This window comes from Mustela nigripes, chromosome 4, assembly GCF_022355385.1.
Source record: "Mustela nigripes isolate SB6536 chromosome 4, MUSNIG.SB6536, whole genome shotgun sequence".
NCBI lineage: Eukaryota > Metazoa > Chordata > Mammalia > Carnivora > Mustelidae > Mustela > Mustela nigripes.
Genome location: NC_081560.1, coordinates 85,498,087 through 85,515,131, shown reverse-complemented (window position 1 = coordinate 85,515,131; position 17,045 = coordinate 85,498,087). Strand labels below are relative to the sequence as shown.

The following is a 17,045-nucleotide window of genomic DNA, read 5'->3' as shown; positions in this document are numbered from 1 at the left end:
AAGGCAGGCTAGGCTAAGCTGTGATGTTTGGTAGGTTACGTGTGGCAAACGCATGTTATAATTTTTAACTTCAGGATGGGTTTGTTGGGATTGTCACCCTGTTGTAAGTTCAGGAAGTTGGGACCAGAACTGAAGTCAGAAGTAAAAGAGAGTGTTTCCCCCTCTTACCGTTTCTTTCTATCCAGGATCTATAAAGACCAGTTTCTCTCTCTCTCTCTTTTTTTTTTTTTGGAGAGAGAGCACATTCATGTGTGTATGAGCAAGGAGGAGGGCAGAGGTAGAGGGAAAGCTAGAGAATCTTAAACAGCTCCATGTGACATGGAGTCTGATGTGGGACTCCATTTCATGACCCTGAGATCATGACTTGAACTGAAATCAAGAGTCAAGACACTTAACGAACTGAGCCACCCAGGGGCCCCTCCATTCCTTTTCTTTGGGGGGGGGGACTATATGTATCTTTTTTTATGGGTTATACTTTATTTTATTTTTTAAAATATTTTATTTGACAGAGAGAGACACAGAGAGGGAACACAAGCAGGGTGAGTGGGAGAGGGAGAAGCAGGCATCCTGCAGAGCAGGGAGCCCAGTGAAGGGGCTCGATCCAGGACCCTGGGATCATGACCTGAGCTGAAGGCAGACACTTAATGACTGAGCCACCCTGGCGCCCCCGTGGGTTATACTTTAAAGACAAGAAGCTTTCTTTTTGCATAATGGATTGAGACAGACGGGAGAGAGGCCACATTTTGAAAGTATATATTATTCAGGTCTTGGCTGATGGAATAATGAATGAACCCTTAAGGTCCTATAGCAGATTGAGGAAACACTTTTTACGTTTCCCAAACTTTAAACTAGTCTTTCCTCCCGATATTCCCCAACCTTTTCAGTTAATAAATTGTATCATTTAGGCCAGAAAGGAATCTGAACTTTTTGTTTGCATTATTTTTAAGATACTAAGGAGGTGATAACTGTCATTTCAGTAAGTATCCTGCTTTATGCATGTTTTCTCAATTTGCCATAACATGCCATTTTATTATTATTATTATTATTATTATTATTTAACATGCCATTTTAGTAGGATTATCCTAAGGATTCCAGTTAGAGTACTGTGGGTGGTATTTTAAAATGGACTTTGGTCTTAAGCTGCCTTGTTTATTGTTTCTAATTCTAATCAGACCTTTGCTTTCTTTCTTTCTTTCTTTTTTTTTTTTTTTTTTTCCCAAAGATTTATTTATTTATTTGACAGACAGAGATCACAAGTAGGCAGAGAGGCAGACAGAGAGAGAGGAGGAAGCAGGCTTCCTGCTGAACAGAGAGCCTGATGCGGGACTGGATCCTAGGACCCTGGGATCATGACCTGAGCTGAAAGCAGAGGCTTAGCCCACTGAGCCACCCAGGTGCCCCCTTTGCTTTCTTACTTAAAGGAAAAACTCTTATTATAATAGAGAAGACACCTAGTGTGTATGAATTTGGGAGACTTAAAATCTTTTTTTTTTTTTTTTTAAAGATTTTATTTATTTACTTGACAGAGAGAGATCACAAGTAGGCAGAGAGGCAGGCAGAGAGAGAGGAGGAAGCAGGCTCCCCGCTGAGCAGAGAGCCCGATGCGGGACTCGATCCCAGGACCCTGAGATCATGACCTGAGCCGAAGGCAGCGGCTTAACCCACTGAGCCACCCAGGCGCCCAAGACTTAAAATATTTTAATAGCCTGTGAAATGACTTTTTAGTTCAATATACCGAATTTGGTCAAATAGCGAAGAATTTCAAAGCCTTTGGTGTTCTGTGATCAAGAACATTTGCTGTCCTTGACCAGTTTTTGAAAAGAGAACACATTCTCTAGTTGGTATCCTGGAGATTCAGGTTGAGTTCTGCACTCATTCTTCCCAAAACTGTCTGTTCTGAGTCTTTTGGTAAGATAGCATTTCTTTGTGAATTACTTGTGTCGGATGACAGAACACAATCTAGTAACAAATTCCACATCCTGGGGTGCCTGGGTGGCTTGAGTCGGTTAAGCGTTATGCGTCTGCACTTGACTCAGGGATGATCCCAGGGTCCTGGGGTTGAGCCCCCACTACCCCTGTCACCCCGGTGGCCTGCTTCCCCCTCTGCTTCCCCCACTTTTGCTCATGCACACTTGTGCTCTCTCACTCTCTGAATTAAACGGATAAAATCTTAAAAAAAAAAAAAGTTTCATGTCCTCATTTTAGGGGAAGAAAATGCATGGGTCTGGGGAGTACGATGCTTCAGAAGCAGTGGAACAGTCTTCCTGAGGAATTTTTTTTGCAAGAGTCCATTTTCTAGAGTCTGGAAGAGGCAATGTGGAAACAGGGCATGATTGGTTAGGAGGTCGGGGATTTCCTTAGAGCGCTGGCGGGTCCTCTTTTCAGGGAAAGGTAAGCTTGCCAAGCTGGGTTGGAGGATTGGGATAGGATTCCTTGACAAGGGTTTCCCATGAGTGCAGGCTGACTTAGGTTTAGGTTTGTGGACTATTCTCGGGGCAGCTTCCATTCTGTCAGGGTCCCGATAAGCGAATTAACTTGATTTGTTGAAGTAAGTTTTCTGTCTGTAATCAGATGAACACTTCATAAGGCAAATGTGAAGTTTCTTTTTTTAACACCATAAAAGTTTTTTTTTTTTTTTTTTTTTTAAGATTTTATTTATTTGTCAGAGACAGCGAGAGAGGGAACATAAGCAGATGCAGAGGGAGAGAGAGAAGCAGGCTTCCCGCTGAGCTGGGAGCCTGATGCAGGGCTTGATCCCAGGACCCTGAGATCATGATCCGAGCCGAAGGCAGACGCTTAACAACTGAGCCTCTCAGTCACCCCTATTTTGATTTTTATAAAGGATCAGGAAACTTAGATTTTTTTAAAATGAAAATGGTTTTTTTAAACAAAATTAAGAACAATTTCAGCAATCTATTTTTAAGTCTATCTGGAATTGTAGAATATTCTTTCACTTGGATCCAAAGGTTCTAGTTATCATACTTTTTAAATTTTTACAGAACATAAATAATAGTAGAAGGCACACTATGCATTTGGTTAGTGCTTGGGAATACTAGCCCCGTGATTGCTCCTCATTACAGCCCTTCAGGGAGATATTTGGTTGTTATCTTAACTTCACAGATGAGCAAGGCCATGTTGAGACAGGTTAAGTTACTTTCCCCACGATGATTTCTCTCTAGTTAGTGGAAAAGCTAGACTGCTGTCTTCTACAGCCCAAACCAATGTTCTTTTCACTGTTCTGAAGGTTAGTTGTTTGCTGTGATAGATTTCTATCTATTTCTATGTACACATATATCTAAATGCATTTTATGTATATATGTATACATATAGGTATTCTAAAAATTTTATTTTAAGATTTTATTTATCTATTTGACAGAGATCACAAGTAGGCAGAGAGGCAAGTGGGAAGAAGGGGGGAAAGCATGCTCCCCACTGATCAGAGAGCACAGTGCAGGGCTCAATCCCAGGACCCTGAGATCATGATCTGAGACAAAGGCAGAGGCTTTAACCCATGGAGCCACCCAGGCGCCCCTAAAATATTTTTGACTAAACTATATTAAAGGTTGTCATAACTCAATTTTAGTGTGCTCCCAGGTATTGTATATTAAGCTATTAGCTTTGTTATCCTTTAACGTTTTAGTGAAACTGGTTGTTAAGTCAACAATGTGAGGTTAAAAAAAAATTCACTGATAACAATTAATGCAGTACTTTCTTTGTTGATGTATGGGGTGTACATACCTCCCACAGAACATTCTCCCTTTCATTACCCAGTGTACTTCCCACGCTAGGACAAATCTCCCCTCCCTACCAGACTCCTAAATGCATGTGGGGTTAACACCAGTCTTCTGGGAAGTCTGTATTGTCTGTGAGGGATGGAGACTGTTTAGTTTAAGCTGTGGAAGCCCTTTGCAGACACTTCAGTGAATTGAAATAGTTTAGTTAGCTATGTTACCTAGCATTATAGTATAAGGACCCTTTTCACCAAAGACAGGACTGCAGCTCTAAAAGGGTGAATTTCATGTTATTTAAGATATCTGAAAATAGAATTCTGAATGTTTTCCAGCTTTCTTGTCAGCATCTTTGTGGGTATGTAGTGGATAGTCACTCAATTAGTGTTTATTAAATGTCCCCTTTAGGAATAATGATTCGCAGTGTCATGATTTATGAGCACGTTGAAATCCCAAACATACATTGTACTAAAGTAATTTTTTTCTTTAACTTTCTGAATGGTAAAGCAATGCATTCAATTCTAGGCAGCTGGCAAATCTTAAATGTCAAAGAAAGAAAGGATAAAACATTTGCTTTTGAAACAGAGAGCCCTTGTTTTTTGAAAGTGTTTTACCCATGTGTGCAGTTATTAAAATATTTGTACTTGGCAGACTTGTCTTCACCAAATGTCACAGGGACGTGGGGTAAGTCCTCTTGTTAAGTAGGCAATTAATCTTCAAAGAAATGCAGAGAATGTAGTTGATATTACTGGATGGAATTCATGTCGTCCTCTTCGTAACAAATTGTTTTTTTAAAAAAGAGCACTTACATTAGCGGTCTTAGGGCTTTGTTTAAATTTGCTTCTGGATTCTCAATTCAGCTGTTGTTCACAAAGTTAGCTGTTCACAGAGGCAAGGAGGGTCAATACGTTAATTGTGGTTCTGATTCTATTTAATTACCAAGGCTAACGTTTTTGTTCTTTGTCTAAAATCTGTATCTCCGTATAAAAGCTGGTGTATTTCATCAATGTCAAGACAGAAATTTTATGCACATTTGAACACCACTGATACCAGGTTATGTCATATAATGGATGGTCTTATAATAATAATTTTACAGTCTTAGTGACACATAAAATGACAGTGTGCACCATTCATGATGCCTTGAATTGGATGGAAATCAGCATTCAGTAAAGATCCTCATCAAGTTTTGAACCCTTGTAACACAGGTTGTTTCCCATGTATGGACATCTCCTTTTGTTTACCGCTGGGCTGAGAGGAAGGCTGAAATTTTACTTGTTAAATTTGGAGAGAGATCTAGAACCAGAAATAAGGAGATTTGCTGCGTTTAATTAAGGAAACTCCAGCCTGAATATGTTACCGGGCTTGTCTGAATTTACAAAGCGGAAAGCAAGTGACCAGCAGGGCCACACACAGAACCCACTCTTGTTCTGTCCCTGTTTTCCCCATCATTTGATCTTTTCAGTGTTTGAATATGCGCCCTGTGAGGCTGTTGCTGTGCCCTCCAGAGCGGCCAGTACACCTGGAGGTGATGAGGCCCCTTCTCCCGTGGCCTAGGCTCCTGCGTGTCTGCCCGCTGAGGCTCACTCTGTTGCTGGAGCACCTGTTGGTGGGGCTCGTCCCTTTGCACGTGTACCGAGTGGATTGCCAGTACTTTTCCTCTGAGAGAACAAGTCCAGATTGTTACAGTTCAGGTTTTCATGTCCTTCTGTAATTTTCCAAATCATTTCACTCTCAGTGCAGAGTGCCCACATGGTGTGTAGCCTGGACGCTGTCGTGGTCGTGTATGATCCTGTGAATACATGTCCAGGTATTGAAGGGTATTTTAAAAATCGTGGGCAAGGGGCACCTGGGTGGCTCAGTGGGTTAAGCTGCTGACTTCGGCTCAGGTCATGATCCCAGGGTCCTGGGATTGAGTCCCGCATCGGGAGGGGGTGGGTCTCTGCTCAGCGGGGAGCCTGCTTCACCTCTCCCCACCCCCCCCCCCCCCCGCTTGCCTCTCTGCTTACTTGTGATCTCTGTTTGTGAAATAAATAAAAAATCTAAAAAAAAAAAAAAAAATCGTGGGCAAAGCCCCGGTGATGGTAAGAGGTGGCTGTGAGGTGGGAGTGTGTGCATTTGAGGAAGTAGAGCAAGGCCATGTGTGTGCTGCAGAGCAGAGTGTGGGCCCGGCCACAAACACCCTCACGGCCCATCTTCTTGCTGACTTCTGCCTTCATTCTGAGAACCAAGGGAGGGTTCTGGAGATTTTTCCTTTTGGTTGGTTGTATCAGATCTGCCTTTGAAAAGATCGTTTCCGAAGACTGGATTTTGTGTGTGTTGGGGTGGGGGGCATGTTCAGAGAGGACCGCAGCTCTTTGCTGGAGAGCAGTTTCTGAGGGTGGACTGGGGTGGGAGCCTGGGTAGGTAGAAGAAAATGGGGATGGCATGCAGAGACTGTTCATTACTTAAGGATAAAGCAGAGCACTGAACCCATTTTTCCACTCTCCTTCTACTCCCGGGTCCCTGGAAACCTCCCTACTCTCTTACCTTCACTTGTGTCACCCCCAGTGCAGTCTGGGTCCTGGGGTCACCATATCCCTGCGTGTCCTTGAGCACATCTACTTGGACGACTCCCCCATCTCAAGCTCGCTGGGTCAGAAATCTACTCTCTCTTGCATCCTCCAAACACTTGCTTTCCCCCTAATTCCTTGGCTTGGTTCATTGGTTGTATCCTTTCTGACTCTTGCTCCTCTACCCATGCCCCAACCTGCCTTATGAACAGCCCAAAGTTTGCCGCCACCCAGAGGCTTTGGTCTTGCTGATTCACTCTCTGGTTTCTTGGGTTTATTCTGTGCTTTCTCTTCTCACTGTCACTGCTTCCTTGTCTTTTGACTGGCTTGCTATACCTCTTAGTGTTTCAGGTGCAAAAGGGCATTGGGGGCACCTGGGTGGTTCATTCATTAAATGTCTGCCTTTAGTCATGATTTCAGGGTCCTGGGATTGAACCTTGCATCAGGCTCCCTGCTCAGTGGGAAGCCTGTTTCCCCCTCTCCCCCTCCCCCTGCTTGTGTTCCCTCCCTCACTGTGTCTCTCTCTGTCAAATAGATAAATAAAATCTTTAAAAAAGAAAAGAAAAGGGCATTAGGGATGCCTGGGTGGCTCCTTTGAGCCTCTGCCTTTGGCTCAGGTCATGATCTTGGGGTCCTGGGATCGAGCCCCACATGGGGCTCCCTACTCAGCGGGGAGCCTGCTTCTCCTTCTGGTTCCATCTCTCCCTCTGCGTGTGTGCTTTTCCCCTCTCAAATAAATAAATAAAATCTTAAATGAAAAATGGGCATTGTGATACCTACCCTGAAATTTTGCTAGGAGCAGTAATTTAAATGGCATTTGTGAAACAGGGAACAGAGGGTCTGCCTATTTCCTCTTCGCAAATTTATCTCCCTGGCTCATGGTTAGCGACACCCTTTCGTTTTTGCCCTGCTACCAGAGTTGTCTCCTTTTTAAGCTCCTTCATTTTTTCCCTCATTTCTTGCAGGGCAGCCAGATCTCCTTCAAGTCTCAGGCCAGGCCCCAAATCGGATCCCAGCCCTCTGGCCTCTGCTGTTGGCTCTCACAAGCCTTCCTTACTTCTTATGTCCCAGCCGATCACATGACTCGATGTTGTCTCAAAACTCTATTTTGACTTTGCTTTGTGGTTTTTGAATCAGAGGGCCCATTTCTCCTTTCTCTTTATCCTCTGATTGTTTTAATGAGACCAGAATTTATTACATAGTTGGTATGAATGTTATATATGTATTTATATGTATATATATATATGTGTATGTATGTATGTATAGGTCTGTGTATCTTCATAGGCCCATGTACGTATCCCACAAACTGTCGATCTTCACAAGGGATTGTTAGCATCAGGTCAGCTCTGCCGTCTATTAGACATATCACTTTGTCGGGAAATAAAGTCTCTAAATTTGGTGCGTTTACATCTGTTAAGTGAAGGGGGGTTTAAGTGGTTGGTCTTTTTTGTTCCTGCCCTTTGTAAAGTCCTGGGCCTGAACTTAATTATAACCCTGGGGAATTATAGAGCAGTTCTTCGAGAAGAACCGAGATAACTCACCCAGATTCTTTGCTTTCTGGTGGAATTTAAAGAATTGAGATATATGGCCAGTTCACAGGATTACAGAAAAAAGAATTAGTATGTGGTGAGTAGCAACCCCTATATGGACATTGTGTGATTTTGATCCTTTGAAACCCCCATGAGGTAAGGAGGTATTTTACAGATGAGGAAATTGAGGCCTAGAGAGGTGGTTATTTGCTTAAGATGCAAAGCTTGTTAGGCTGTCTTAGCCACGAGGCTCCCAGCGACCAGGGGTGCTGAGTACAACACCGTGTGCTCTAGCTTTTGTCAGCTGTGGTTTCCCAACACCGATTATTCCCTAGACCAGACACTATTTTACTGTAGACGGTTTGGAAAAATTGTTGTAGTTCAGTGTATGTGTTCATCCTAGCCTTTCTGTTCTTTTCCCTTTCCCTCCCAGACAGTATTTCTATGGTAAATATCACGAGGCCATAAAAATATTTGGCTGTCTGTTGTGTTTATTTTGTTAGTTATGAAATGTATTATGTGTATGCATTGCATTTAAACTGGACAGAAAGCAAATGTTTGCTTAATAGAATCAGAAAGAAATGAAATTCATGGCAGATATATGTGTAGTCTTTTTTGGGAAAGATTTATTTATTAGAACGCACTCACACACATGAGCAGGGGAGGGGCAAGGAGGGAGGGAGGGAGGGAGGGAGAGAGAGAATCTCGAGCAATTCCCTGATGAGCACAGAGCCTGAACTGGGGCTTGATCTCATGACCCTGAGATCATGCAGTGAGCCAAAATCAAAAGTTGGATGCTCAAATGACAGCACCCCCATCCCCCTGGATCAATGCATATTCTTTTTTTTTTTTTTTTTAAAGATTTTATTTATTTACTTGAGAGAGAGACAGTGAGAGAGAACATTAATGAGGAGAAGGTCAGAGAGAGAAGCAGACTCCCCATGGAGCTGGGAGCCCGATGTGGGACTCGATCCCGGGACTCCCGGATCATGACCTGAGCCGAAGGCAGTCGTCCAACCAACTGAGCCACCCAGGCATCCCAATGCATATTCTTAATATGTTATCACTTTTATGTATCTGGAGTGTCTACATAGTTCAAAATGAAGGATTTGGTTCCTTGGGTTAAGTGGTGGTGGTGGGAATAGTGAGGCCAACAGATAACATTGTCGAGCTCTTGCCATGTGTGTATGTGTTATATTTGTTATATACATGTTACATGCATGTTTCTAAGTGCTTTATGTTAGCTTTTAAAACCTCTTCATAAACATCAGAGACATGTACTTTTGTTATCTCCATTTTACAGATGAGGAAATTGAGGCCCAGAGAGGGTAGCAAACTTATCCAAGGTCACTACACTGTCTTGGCAGTTCTAAATCTGAGTTAAGTCAAATTTGCATGGTTCACCATTTAAATACATTATTGAAATATCTCTCCACTAATGTTATTGTCTCCTTTCCTGGGATCTGAACTTAGTGTGTTTTTTAGCGGAATTGGTAACAGATTATCTTCAAAGTAAAAACACGGCTAGGCCTAGTAGAGTACTGAGTTATCGTCAAGGAACTAAGGCAGTCCTTCTCAATGTGTGTTTTTAACAAAAATATTTTTAAAATTCAGGTATGAAATGCACATTCAGGAAGGTCCTTTAATTGTAAAAGATACCATTGAAATGGAAAATTTCATATGTTTAAATGCTGCCTGCTGGGTGGACCTTGCTTTGGATTACAGCATAAGGAGTATTTATAAGGTTTGGCAGGAATAGATAGAGCAAACATCTTTTCTAATTAGCAAGCTATAATATTGGATTCAGAAATTGTGTTTTGCCAAAAGAAAGTTTGAGCTGATAGAGACCTACAGTTTTTATAAGCTTGAGGAAATTTCTCTTTCCTAAGAAATAATACTACGGATTTGTGTGATAAGTTTTAATACCTTTATGTTCAAGTCCATATTTCCACTCCTTCTGTTTTTTTAGTTCTGAAAAGGACATGGATGAAAATGAAAGCAGCCAGTCCCTGATGACGAGCAGCCAATATCCCAAAGAAGCAGTACGAAAACGCCAAAATTCAGCCCGAAGCTCTGTAGGAAGTGATTCTTCTAGGTTTTCCAGGAAAAGTTTCAAACTGGATTACAGACTAGAGGAAGATGTAACTAAATCAAAGAAAGGAAAGGATGGCAGATTTGTGAACCCATGGCCGACGTGGAAAAATCTCTCCATTCCAAACGTTCTCAGGTGGCTGATAATGGAAAAAGATCACAGCAGTGTTCCAGGCTCCAAGGAGGTAGAATTTGGTTTTCTTGTGTGTGGGGGGGCTGCATATTTACTCTTATTATTACTTAATTTTGCTGTGAATTATATTATGACACTCCTTTTGAGCCCCTTTTATGTGGTAAGACCTAGGGCCAGGTTCTGGGGAGAAAATTGAATACAGTGCCCTTAAGTTGATAATTAAGCAATGAAGTACATATATTAATAACCAGCTCTGATCTGTGGCAACTAGAGGTAGGAATAGAGCATTTTAGAGTATGGGCAAGGAAGCAATTGATTCTAGCTGGTGGGGCTGGAGACGGCTTCCTGGAGGAGGCTGTATGTACTTGAGCTGGGCCTACAAAGACAAAAAACATTTTGGCAGTGGTTTTCATGTGGGTGATGGCACGAGCAAGGTCATGGAGAGCAGTAAATATAGGACATGTACCGTGAGGTAGGAACCTGATTTTTGTTTGGAATATGAATTATGAAGGTTAAGACATTGCCCAGAGTGCTTGGCTCTCCCTACCCCCCACCCCGCATCCTTGGATAAAGCTGTTAAAGCTAGAAAAGAGATTTTCAGATAACTTACCCAGACCTTTAAAAATTGGCAGTAGGTCACTGACCTTTAAATATGTGTGTTTTACCTAGGATAAAATGTATTAACATTGGGCATGCGGCATATTAGAGCAGTGTGGTTCTATTTGCAATGGGGTGGGTGGCTCCTAATTGCCAGAGCCTTCCCCCCTCCCACCACCTTTCTTAATTTCTTGCCCCATTTCACCACCTGTCTCTTTTGGCCTCTCTTTTCTCCCAACCCGTCCTCCTAGGCTTTGTGGGGAGTGGGGAGAGCGGGAACTTGATGTTGGGAGTGGGGGATGGGATGAAAAGAGTCGGGGTATCCTTGATGGCTTGATCTGTGGTGGGAAGCATAGCAGGGGTGGGGGTTGGTGGGGGTTGGGATGGAGGTGGAGGGAGATCCTTTACCTTGGTAAGTGTTGTTGCTATTGTTTTTAAGCATATGGGATTTTTAAAAAAACCCTGATATTGTCACTTTGATGCTAAGGAATGTACACAGTATTAATCCTAGCTAACAAATTCATTACTGTGAATGATACTTTTCCAACACCTTGTTAGAATGAGGCAGGGCATTAATAGATAAAACCTGACAACATGGAGGCACCTGGGTGGCTCAGTGGGTTAAGCATCTGCCTTCACTCAGGTGAGGATCTTGGAGTCATGGGATCGAGTCCCATATCGGGCTCCTCACTCAGCGGGGAGCCTGCTTCTCCCTCTCCCTCTGCTGCTCCCCCTGCTTGTATACTCTCTCTCTGTCAAATAAATAAAATCTTAAAAAAAAAAACCCACCCCAACACAAACCTTACTACGTGTTTCAACTTTGACAATGGGAGGAACAAGAACCCCCCCCCCCCTCACCGACTTGTTTTCTCCTCCTGGAGAACCAGTATGAAGAGCAGCATGGGCCTCAGCTGTGAAGAGGAGGGGTAGGGCTGGAGGCCGAGATGGATAGGCTACCACTGTGCAGTGTATTTCTTCCCTTTTTTTTTTTCTTTAAAGAATTTATATATTTAGAGAGCACATGTGTCAGAGTGGGTGGGAGGCAGGGGGAGCGTGGGACGGGCAGAGAGAGAAAAAATCCCAAGCAGACTTCGTCTTGAGTGCGGGCCCAACATGGGGCTCGATCTCATGACCCTGAGATCATGACCTGAGCTAAAATCCTTAAGCGACAGAGTTGCCCAGGCACTCTTGCAGTTTTCTGAGCCACGGGTTCTAAAGCTGCAGAAGTAAGCGATGGTAACTATTTCACTTGGGAAATGAGTGATCACATGAAGGCAGAAATACATCTGCGCCTTCTAAGGATTCGGAGATATTCTAGACACTGGGTTGAATTTCTGAGAACTTGCCAGGCTAGTGGTTCTGAAGCTCTTATCCTGGTCCCTTTTGAAAATCTGATGAAAGCTTTGAATCCTTTTTTATAATTTCAGTGAGTTCATGGACCCTCTCAGGCCCTTCCAGTAACTCATTCATTCACTCATTTATTCGTTTAGTGAGTATTTACTGAGCACCTTCTGTGGGCCAGGCACACAGTTCTAGGTGGTGGAGACAGAGCCATCAACACAGCAGAAAGACGCCCTGCCATTCTTAGACCTTAGGTTTAGTGGATATTTACTTTATATATTCAGGTGTTCTTATGTTAGGTGCATAAACGTTTACAGTTGTTACAGTATCTTGTTGGCTTGAGCCCCTTATTATGTCTCTTGCTACAGTCTTTGATTTAAATTCTGCTTTGACGGGCGCCTGGGTGGCTCAGTGAGTAAAGCCTCTGCCTTTGGCTCAGGTCATGATCTCAGGGTTCTGGGATCGAGCCCCGCATCGGGCTCTCTGCTCAGCGGGGAGCCTGATTCCTCCTCTCTTTCTGCCTGCCTCTCTGCCTACTTGTGATCGGTCTGTCAAATAAATAAATAAATAAATAATCTTAAAAAAAAAAAAAAATTCTGCTTTGACTGATAGAAACATTGTACCCCAGCTTTTACCTTTTACCCCCCCTGCTCCCACTTCCCTTATGCATGGAAGTTCTTTTTCCATCCCTCACTTTCAGTCTGTATGTGTCTTTAGGTCTGTAGTGAGTCTCCTGTAGGCGGCATATTGATGGGTCTTTTTTCTTCTTCTTTTTTTAATCCATTCTGTCACCCTTTGTCTTTTGATTGGAACATTTAGACCATTTACATTTAAAGACCTTGATAGGTATGTACCTACTGCCATTTTGTTAACTGGCCATTTTGTTAACTGTTCGCTGGTTGTTTTTGTAGTTCCCTGATGTTTTCTCCTCTTGCTCTGTTTCCCTGAGATTTAATGATTTTCCTTAATTATGGTTGGACTCCATTCTCTCTTTCTTCATATGCTACAGGTTTCTGTTACCGGAAGGCTTGTGAAAAACACGTCTCTAGCAGTCTGTATTAAGTTGATTTCACTTCAGTCCAAACACATTCTAAAAGTGCTGTTCTTGACTCTCACATTTAAGTATGTCACATCAGATTTTCATCTTATTTTGTGTATCCCTTGACTCATTTTTATAGATATAATTGATTTTACCACTTTTGTCTTTTAATGGTCTTTTACTAGCTTTGTAAGTGGTTGATATTCTACCTTTACTATGTGTTTGCTTTTACTAGTGAAGTTTACCTTTCACAGTTTTCTTCTAGTTACAGCCTTTTCTTTCCACTTAAAGAATTCCTTTTTAACATTTCCTGTAAGGCTGTTTTAGTGGTGATGAACTCCTTCAAATTGTTTGTCTTGGAAACTGTCTTCTCTCTTAACCATTCTGAATTATAGCCTTGCTTGGTACAGTATTCTTAGTTATAGGGTTTTTTTTTTTTTTTCTTTCAGCTCTTTGAATATATGATGCCGCTTGCTTGTGGTCTGCAAAGTTACTGAAAAATCAGCCGATAGCCATATGGGCTTTCCCTTGTATGTAACTGTTTGCTTTCTCTTGTTGCTTTTAAGATTCTCTATATTTAATTTTTGCCATTTTAGTTGTATGTGTCTTTGTGTGGACCTCCTTGGTTTCATCTTGTTTGGGGTTCTCTGTGCCTCATGGACCTGGATGTCTGTTTTTTCTCCCCAGGTTAGGGAAGTTTTCAGCTATTATTTCTTCAAATAATTTTTTTTTTAAGATTTTATTTATTTATTTGACAGAGAGAGAGATCACAAGTAGGCAGAGAGGCAGGCAGAGAGAGAGAGAGGAGGAAGCAGGCTCTGTGCTGAGCAGAGAGCCCGATATGGGACTCGATCCCAGGATCCTGAGATCATGACCTGAGCCGAAGGCAGCGGCTTAACCCACTGAGCCACCCAGGCGCCCTCAAATAATTTTTTTAAAAAAGATTTTATTTATTTATTTGACAGAGAGAGAGATCACTAGTAGGCAGAGAGAGGGGGGGGGATGCAGGCCTCCTGTCGAGCAGAGAGCCCAACGCGGGGCTCGATCCCAGGACCTTGAGATCATGACCTGAGCCAAGGGCAGAGGCTTTACTCACTGAGCCACCCAGGCGCCCCTATTTCTTCAAATAAGTTTTTTGCCATTTTCTATCTTTCTTTTGGGGGAGAATGTTATTACACTTTGATGTTGTCACTTTTTTCTTCTTCTTATTCACTCAGTTGCTTTGTGTGACCCTGTCTTTCAGACTGTTGGTCTGTTCTCCTAAATTCTTTAATCTGCTGTTGGTTTTCTAGTGTATTTTTTATTTGAGTTACTGTATTTTTCTGTTCTGGCTTGTTCTTTGTTTTTTCTTTTTGTTGAAGTTCTCATTGAGGTCATCCATTCTTCTCTCATCTTTATGACCGTTACTTTGAACTCTTATCAGGTAGATTGTTTATTTGTATTTGTTTTGCTCTTTTTCTGGGATTTTATTTTATCATGTGGATCATATTCCTCTGTTGCCGTATTTTTGTCTGAGTCTCTGTGTCTTTTCTATGAAGTGGGTGTGCTGTGTCTCCTGTTCATTCTTTTTTTTTTTTTTTTAAGATTTTATGTATTTACTTGACAGAGAGAGGGAGAGCACAGCAGAAGGAGCAGCAGAAGGAGATGGAGAAGAAAACTATTGGTGGAGCAGGGAGCCTTGTGGGGCTTGATCCCAGGACCCTGGGATCATGACCTAGCTGAAGGCAGATGCTTGACCAACTAAGCCACCCAGGCGCCCCAGTGTCTCCTGTTCTTTTTTTTTTTTTTTTTAATAAGGTTTATTTATTTATTTAACAGACATCACAAGTAGGCAGAGAGGCAGGCAGAGTGGGGGGGGGGAAGCAGGCTCCCCACTGAGCTGAGAGCCTGATGTGGGGCTCGATCCCAGGACCTTGAGATCATGACCTGAGCTAAAGGCAGAGGCTTAACCCACTGAGCCACCCAGGTGCCCCTTCTTTTTTTTTCTTTTTTTTTTGTTTAAAGATTTTATTTATTTATTTGACAGAGATCACAAGTAAGCGGAGAGGCAGGCAGAGAGAGAGGAAGGGAAACAGGCTCCCTGCTGAGCAGAGAGCCCGATGCGGAACTCGATCCCAGGACCCTGAGACCATGACCTGAGCTGAAGGCAGCAGCTTAACCCACTGAGCCACCCAGGTACCCCACCCCTCCTGTTCTTGAAAGTGGTCATGTAGAAGGTGTTTTGTGGTGCCCAGTAGTGCAGTAATCCCTGGTCACCAGAATCAGGCCGTCCAGAGTGTTTACTGTATGGGCTGCCTATGCCCTCTGGTTGTGGCATTCCCACCAAAAGTGTAAGAGATCATCCTTTTTTAAGGGTGCAGCATGTTCTTGGTGACCATAGGCACAGTGTGTCACGTAGCTCTAGGGCTTCCTCATGCTGCTTAGCTGGAACCAAAACTGTGCATTTCCCTGGGGCCTTAGCCCCTGGCTGCCCTCATCCACTATCTGATTCTGTGAGTTTAACTGTTTAGATCGCAGCGCAGGGAACGGTGTGGTATTCTGTGAGCCTTCACATTCACTGTTCACCGTCAGCTTTCACTACCCCCCTACCGCTCCCCGGTCTACTTGACCTTCCCCTTTGCTTCACACACTACCGGGTCTCTATCCCTGTTTTTCGCTGACGAACCAACCAATGTACCGTGGCCATGTCTCCTTTCTTCCATGCTCTTTCCCTCTGAGGTTAGTGATTCCTTATTTGTCATCGGCTTAATACCTTTGTATGTATTTATGGCTAATCCCTCCCCCACACTCCTTCTCAGTGGCATTCCTGAGGAGAGACTCTGAGCTGGTCTGTCAGCACCTGGTTCTTTCTGGGCTGACAGCCCCTCCTGTTTGCCTGCACGCTTCCATTCTGGAGTCTCACCCCTGACCTGAGGCCTTTTGCTTTCTCAGTGCTGGCTCTGTTTCCTGCACCCCACTTGTTCCTCTTTCTTGGCTGCGTTCTCATTTTAGAGGAGCACATTCCTAATCTGCTTCCCAAGGAAGGGTACATGGAAAGTCAGTGTTTTGAGAACTTGCTTTTCTGAAATGTCTCTATTTTTTGTTTTGTTTTGTTTTGTTTTTGCCTTTTAAAAATTTTTTTTTAAAGATTTTATTTATTTATTTTACAGAGAACACAAGTAGGCAGAGAGGCAGGCAGAGAGAGAGAGAGAGAAGCAGGCTCTGCACTGAGCAGAGAGCCCGATGCGGGGCTCGATCCCAGGACCCTGGGATCATGACCTGGGCCGAAGGCAGAGGCTTTAACTTGCTGAGCCACCCAGGCGCCCCTGTTTTTGCCTTTTTAAAAAATTGTAGTTGAGGGGCGCCTGGGTGGCTCAGTGGGTTAAGCCGCTGCCTTCGGCTCACGTCATGATCTCAGGGTCCTGGGATCGAGTCCCGTATCGGGCTCTCTGCTCAGCGGGGAACCTGCTTCCTCCTCTCTCTATCTCTCTGCCTACTTGTGATCTCTCTCTGTCAAATAAATAAATAAAATCTTTAAAAAAAAATTGTAGTTGAACTACATTACATTATGTTTCAGGTGTGCACTGCTGTGATTTGACAGCTTAAACTTCACGCTGTGCTCACTGCAATGGTAGCGCCTGTGCTATTCTGTATCATTGACCGTATTCCCATTGTGCCTTTCATTCCTGTGACTTACTCATTCATAGCCAGAAGCCTGTATCTCCCTGCCCCCTGCACCCATTTTGCTCATCCTCCCAATCCTCTTCCCTCTGATAACGATCAGTTTGTTCTCTGTATTTTTTTTTTTTTTTTTTAGGTTTTACATATAAGGAAATCATGTGATATTTGCCTTTCTCTGACTTACTTCCCTTAGCATAATACCCTCTAGGTTCATCCCTGTTGTCGTAAATGGCAAGATCTCTTTCCTTTTTAAGGCTGACTGATAATCCATTGTGTATATATATATTCTGCGTTTTCTTTGTCTTTTCATTTCTCAGTGGACACTTGGATTGCTTCCATGTGCTGCAGTGAGCATAGGGCTGCATGTATCTTCTCACA

At 43.1% G+C, this 17,045-nt stretch overlaps 1 protein-coding gene across 5 annotated transcripts in view; it reads left to right on the top strand.

The window, feature by feature from the left end:
- The window catches only part of NAPEPLD (N-acyl phosphatidylethanolamine phospholipase D), a 52,427-nt gene that overhangs the window by 12,696 nt on the left and 22,686 nt on the right, over nt 1-17,045 (top strand). For 4 of the 5 annotated variants that reach the window (XM_059396985.1, XM_059396982.1, XM_059396984.1 and 1 more), the window contains exon 2: nt 9,776-10,082. In XM_059396985.1, coding sequence (XP_059252968.1) covers nt 9,789-10,082 — 294 coding nt within the window. In that variant the 5' untranslated portion in view covers nt 9,776-9,788. Of the gene's footprint in view, nt 1-5,409; nt 5,536-9,775; nt 10,083-17,045 lie in introns of those variants that run through there. The other variant, XM_059396983.1, reaches the window with a different exon arrangement.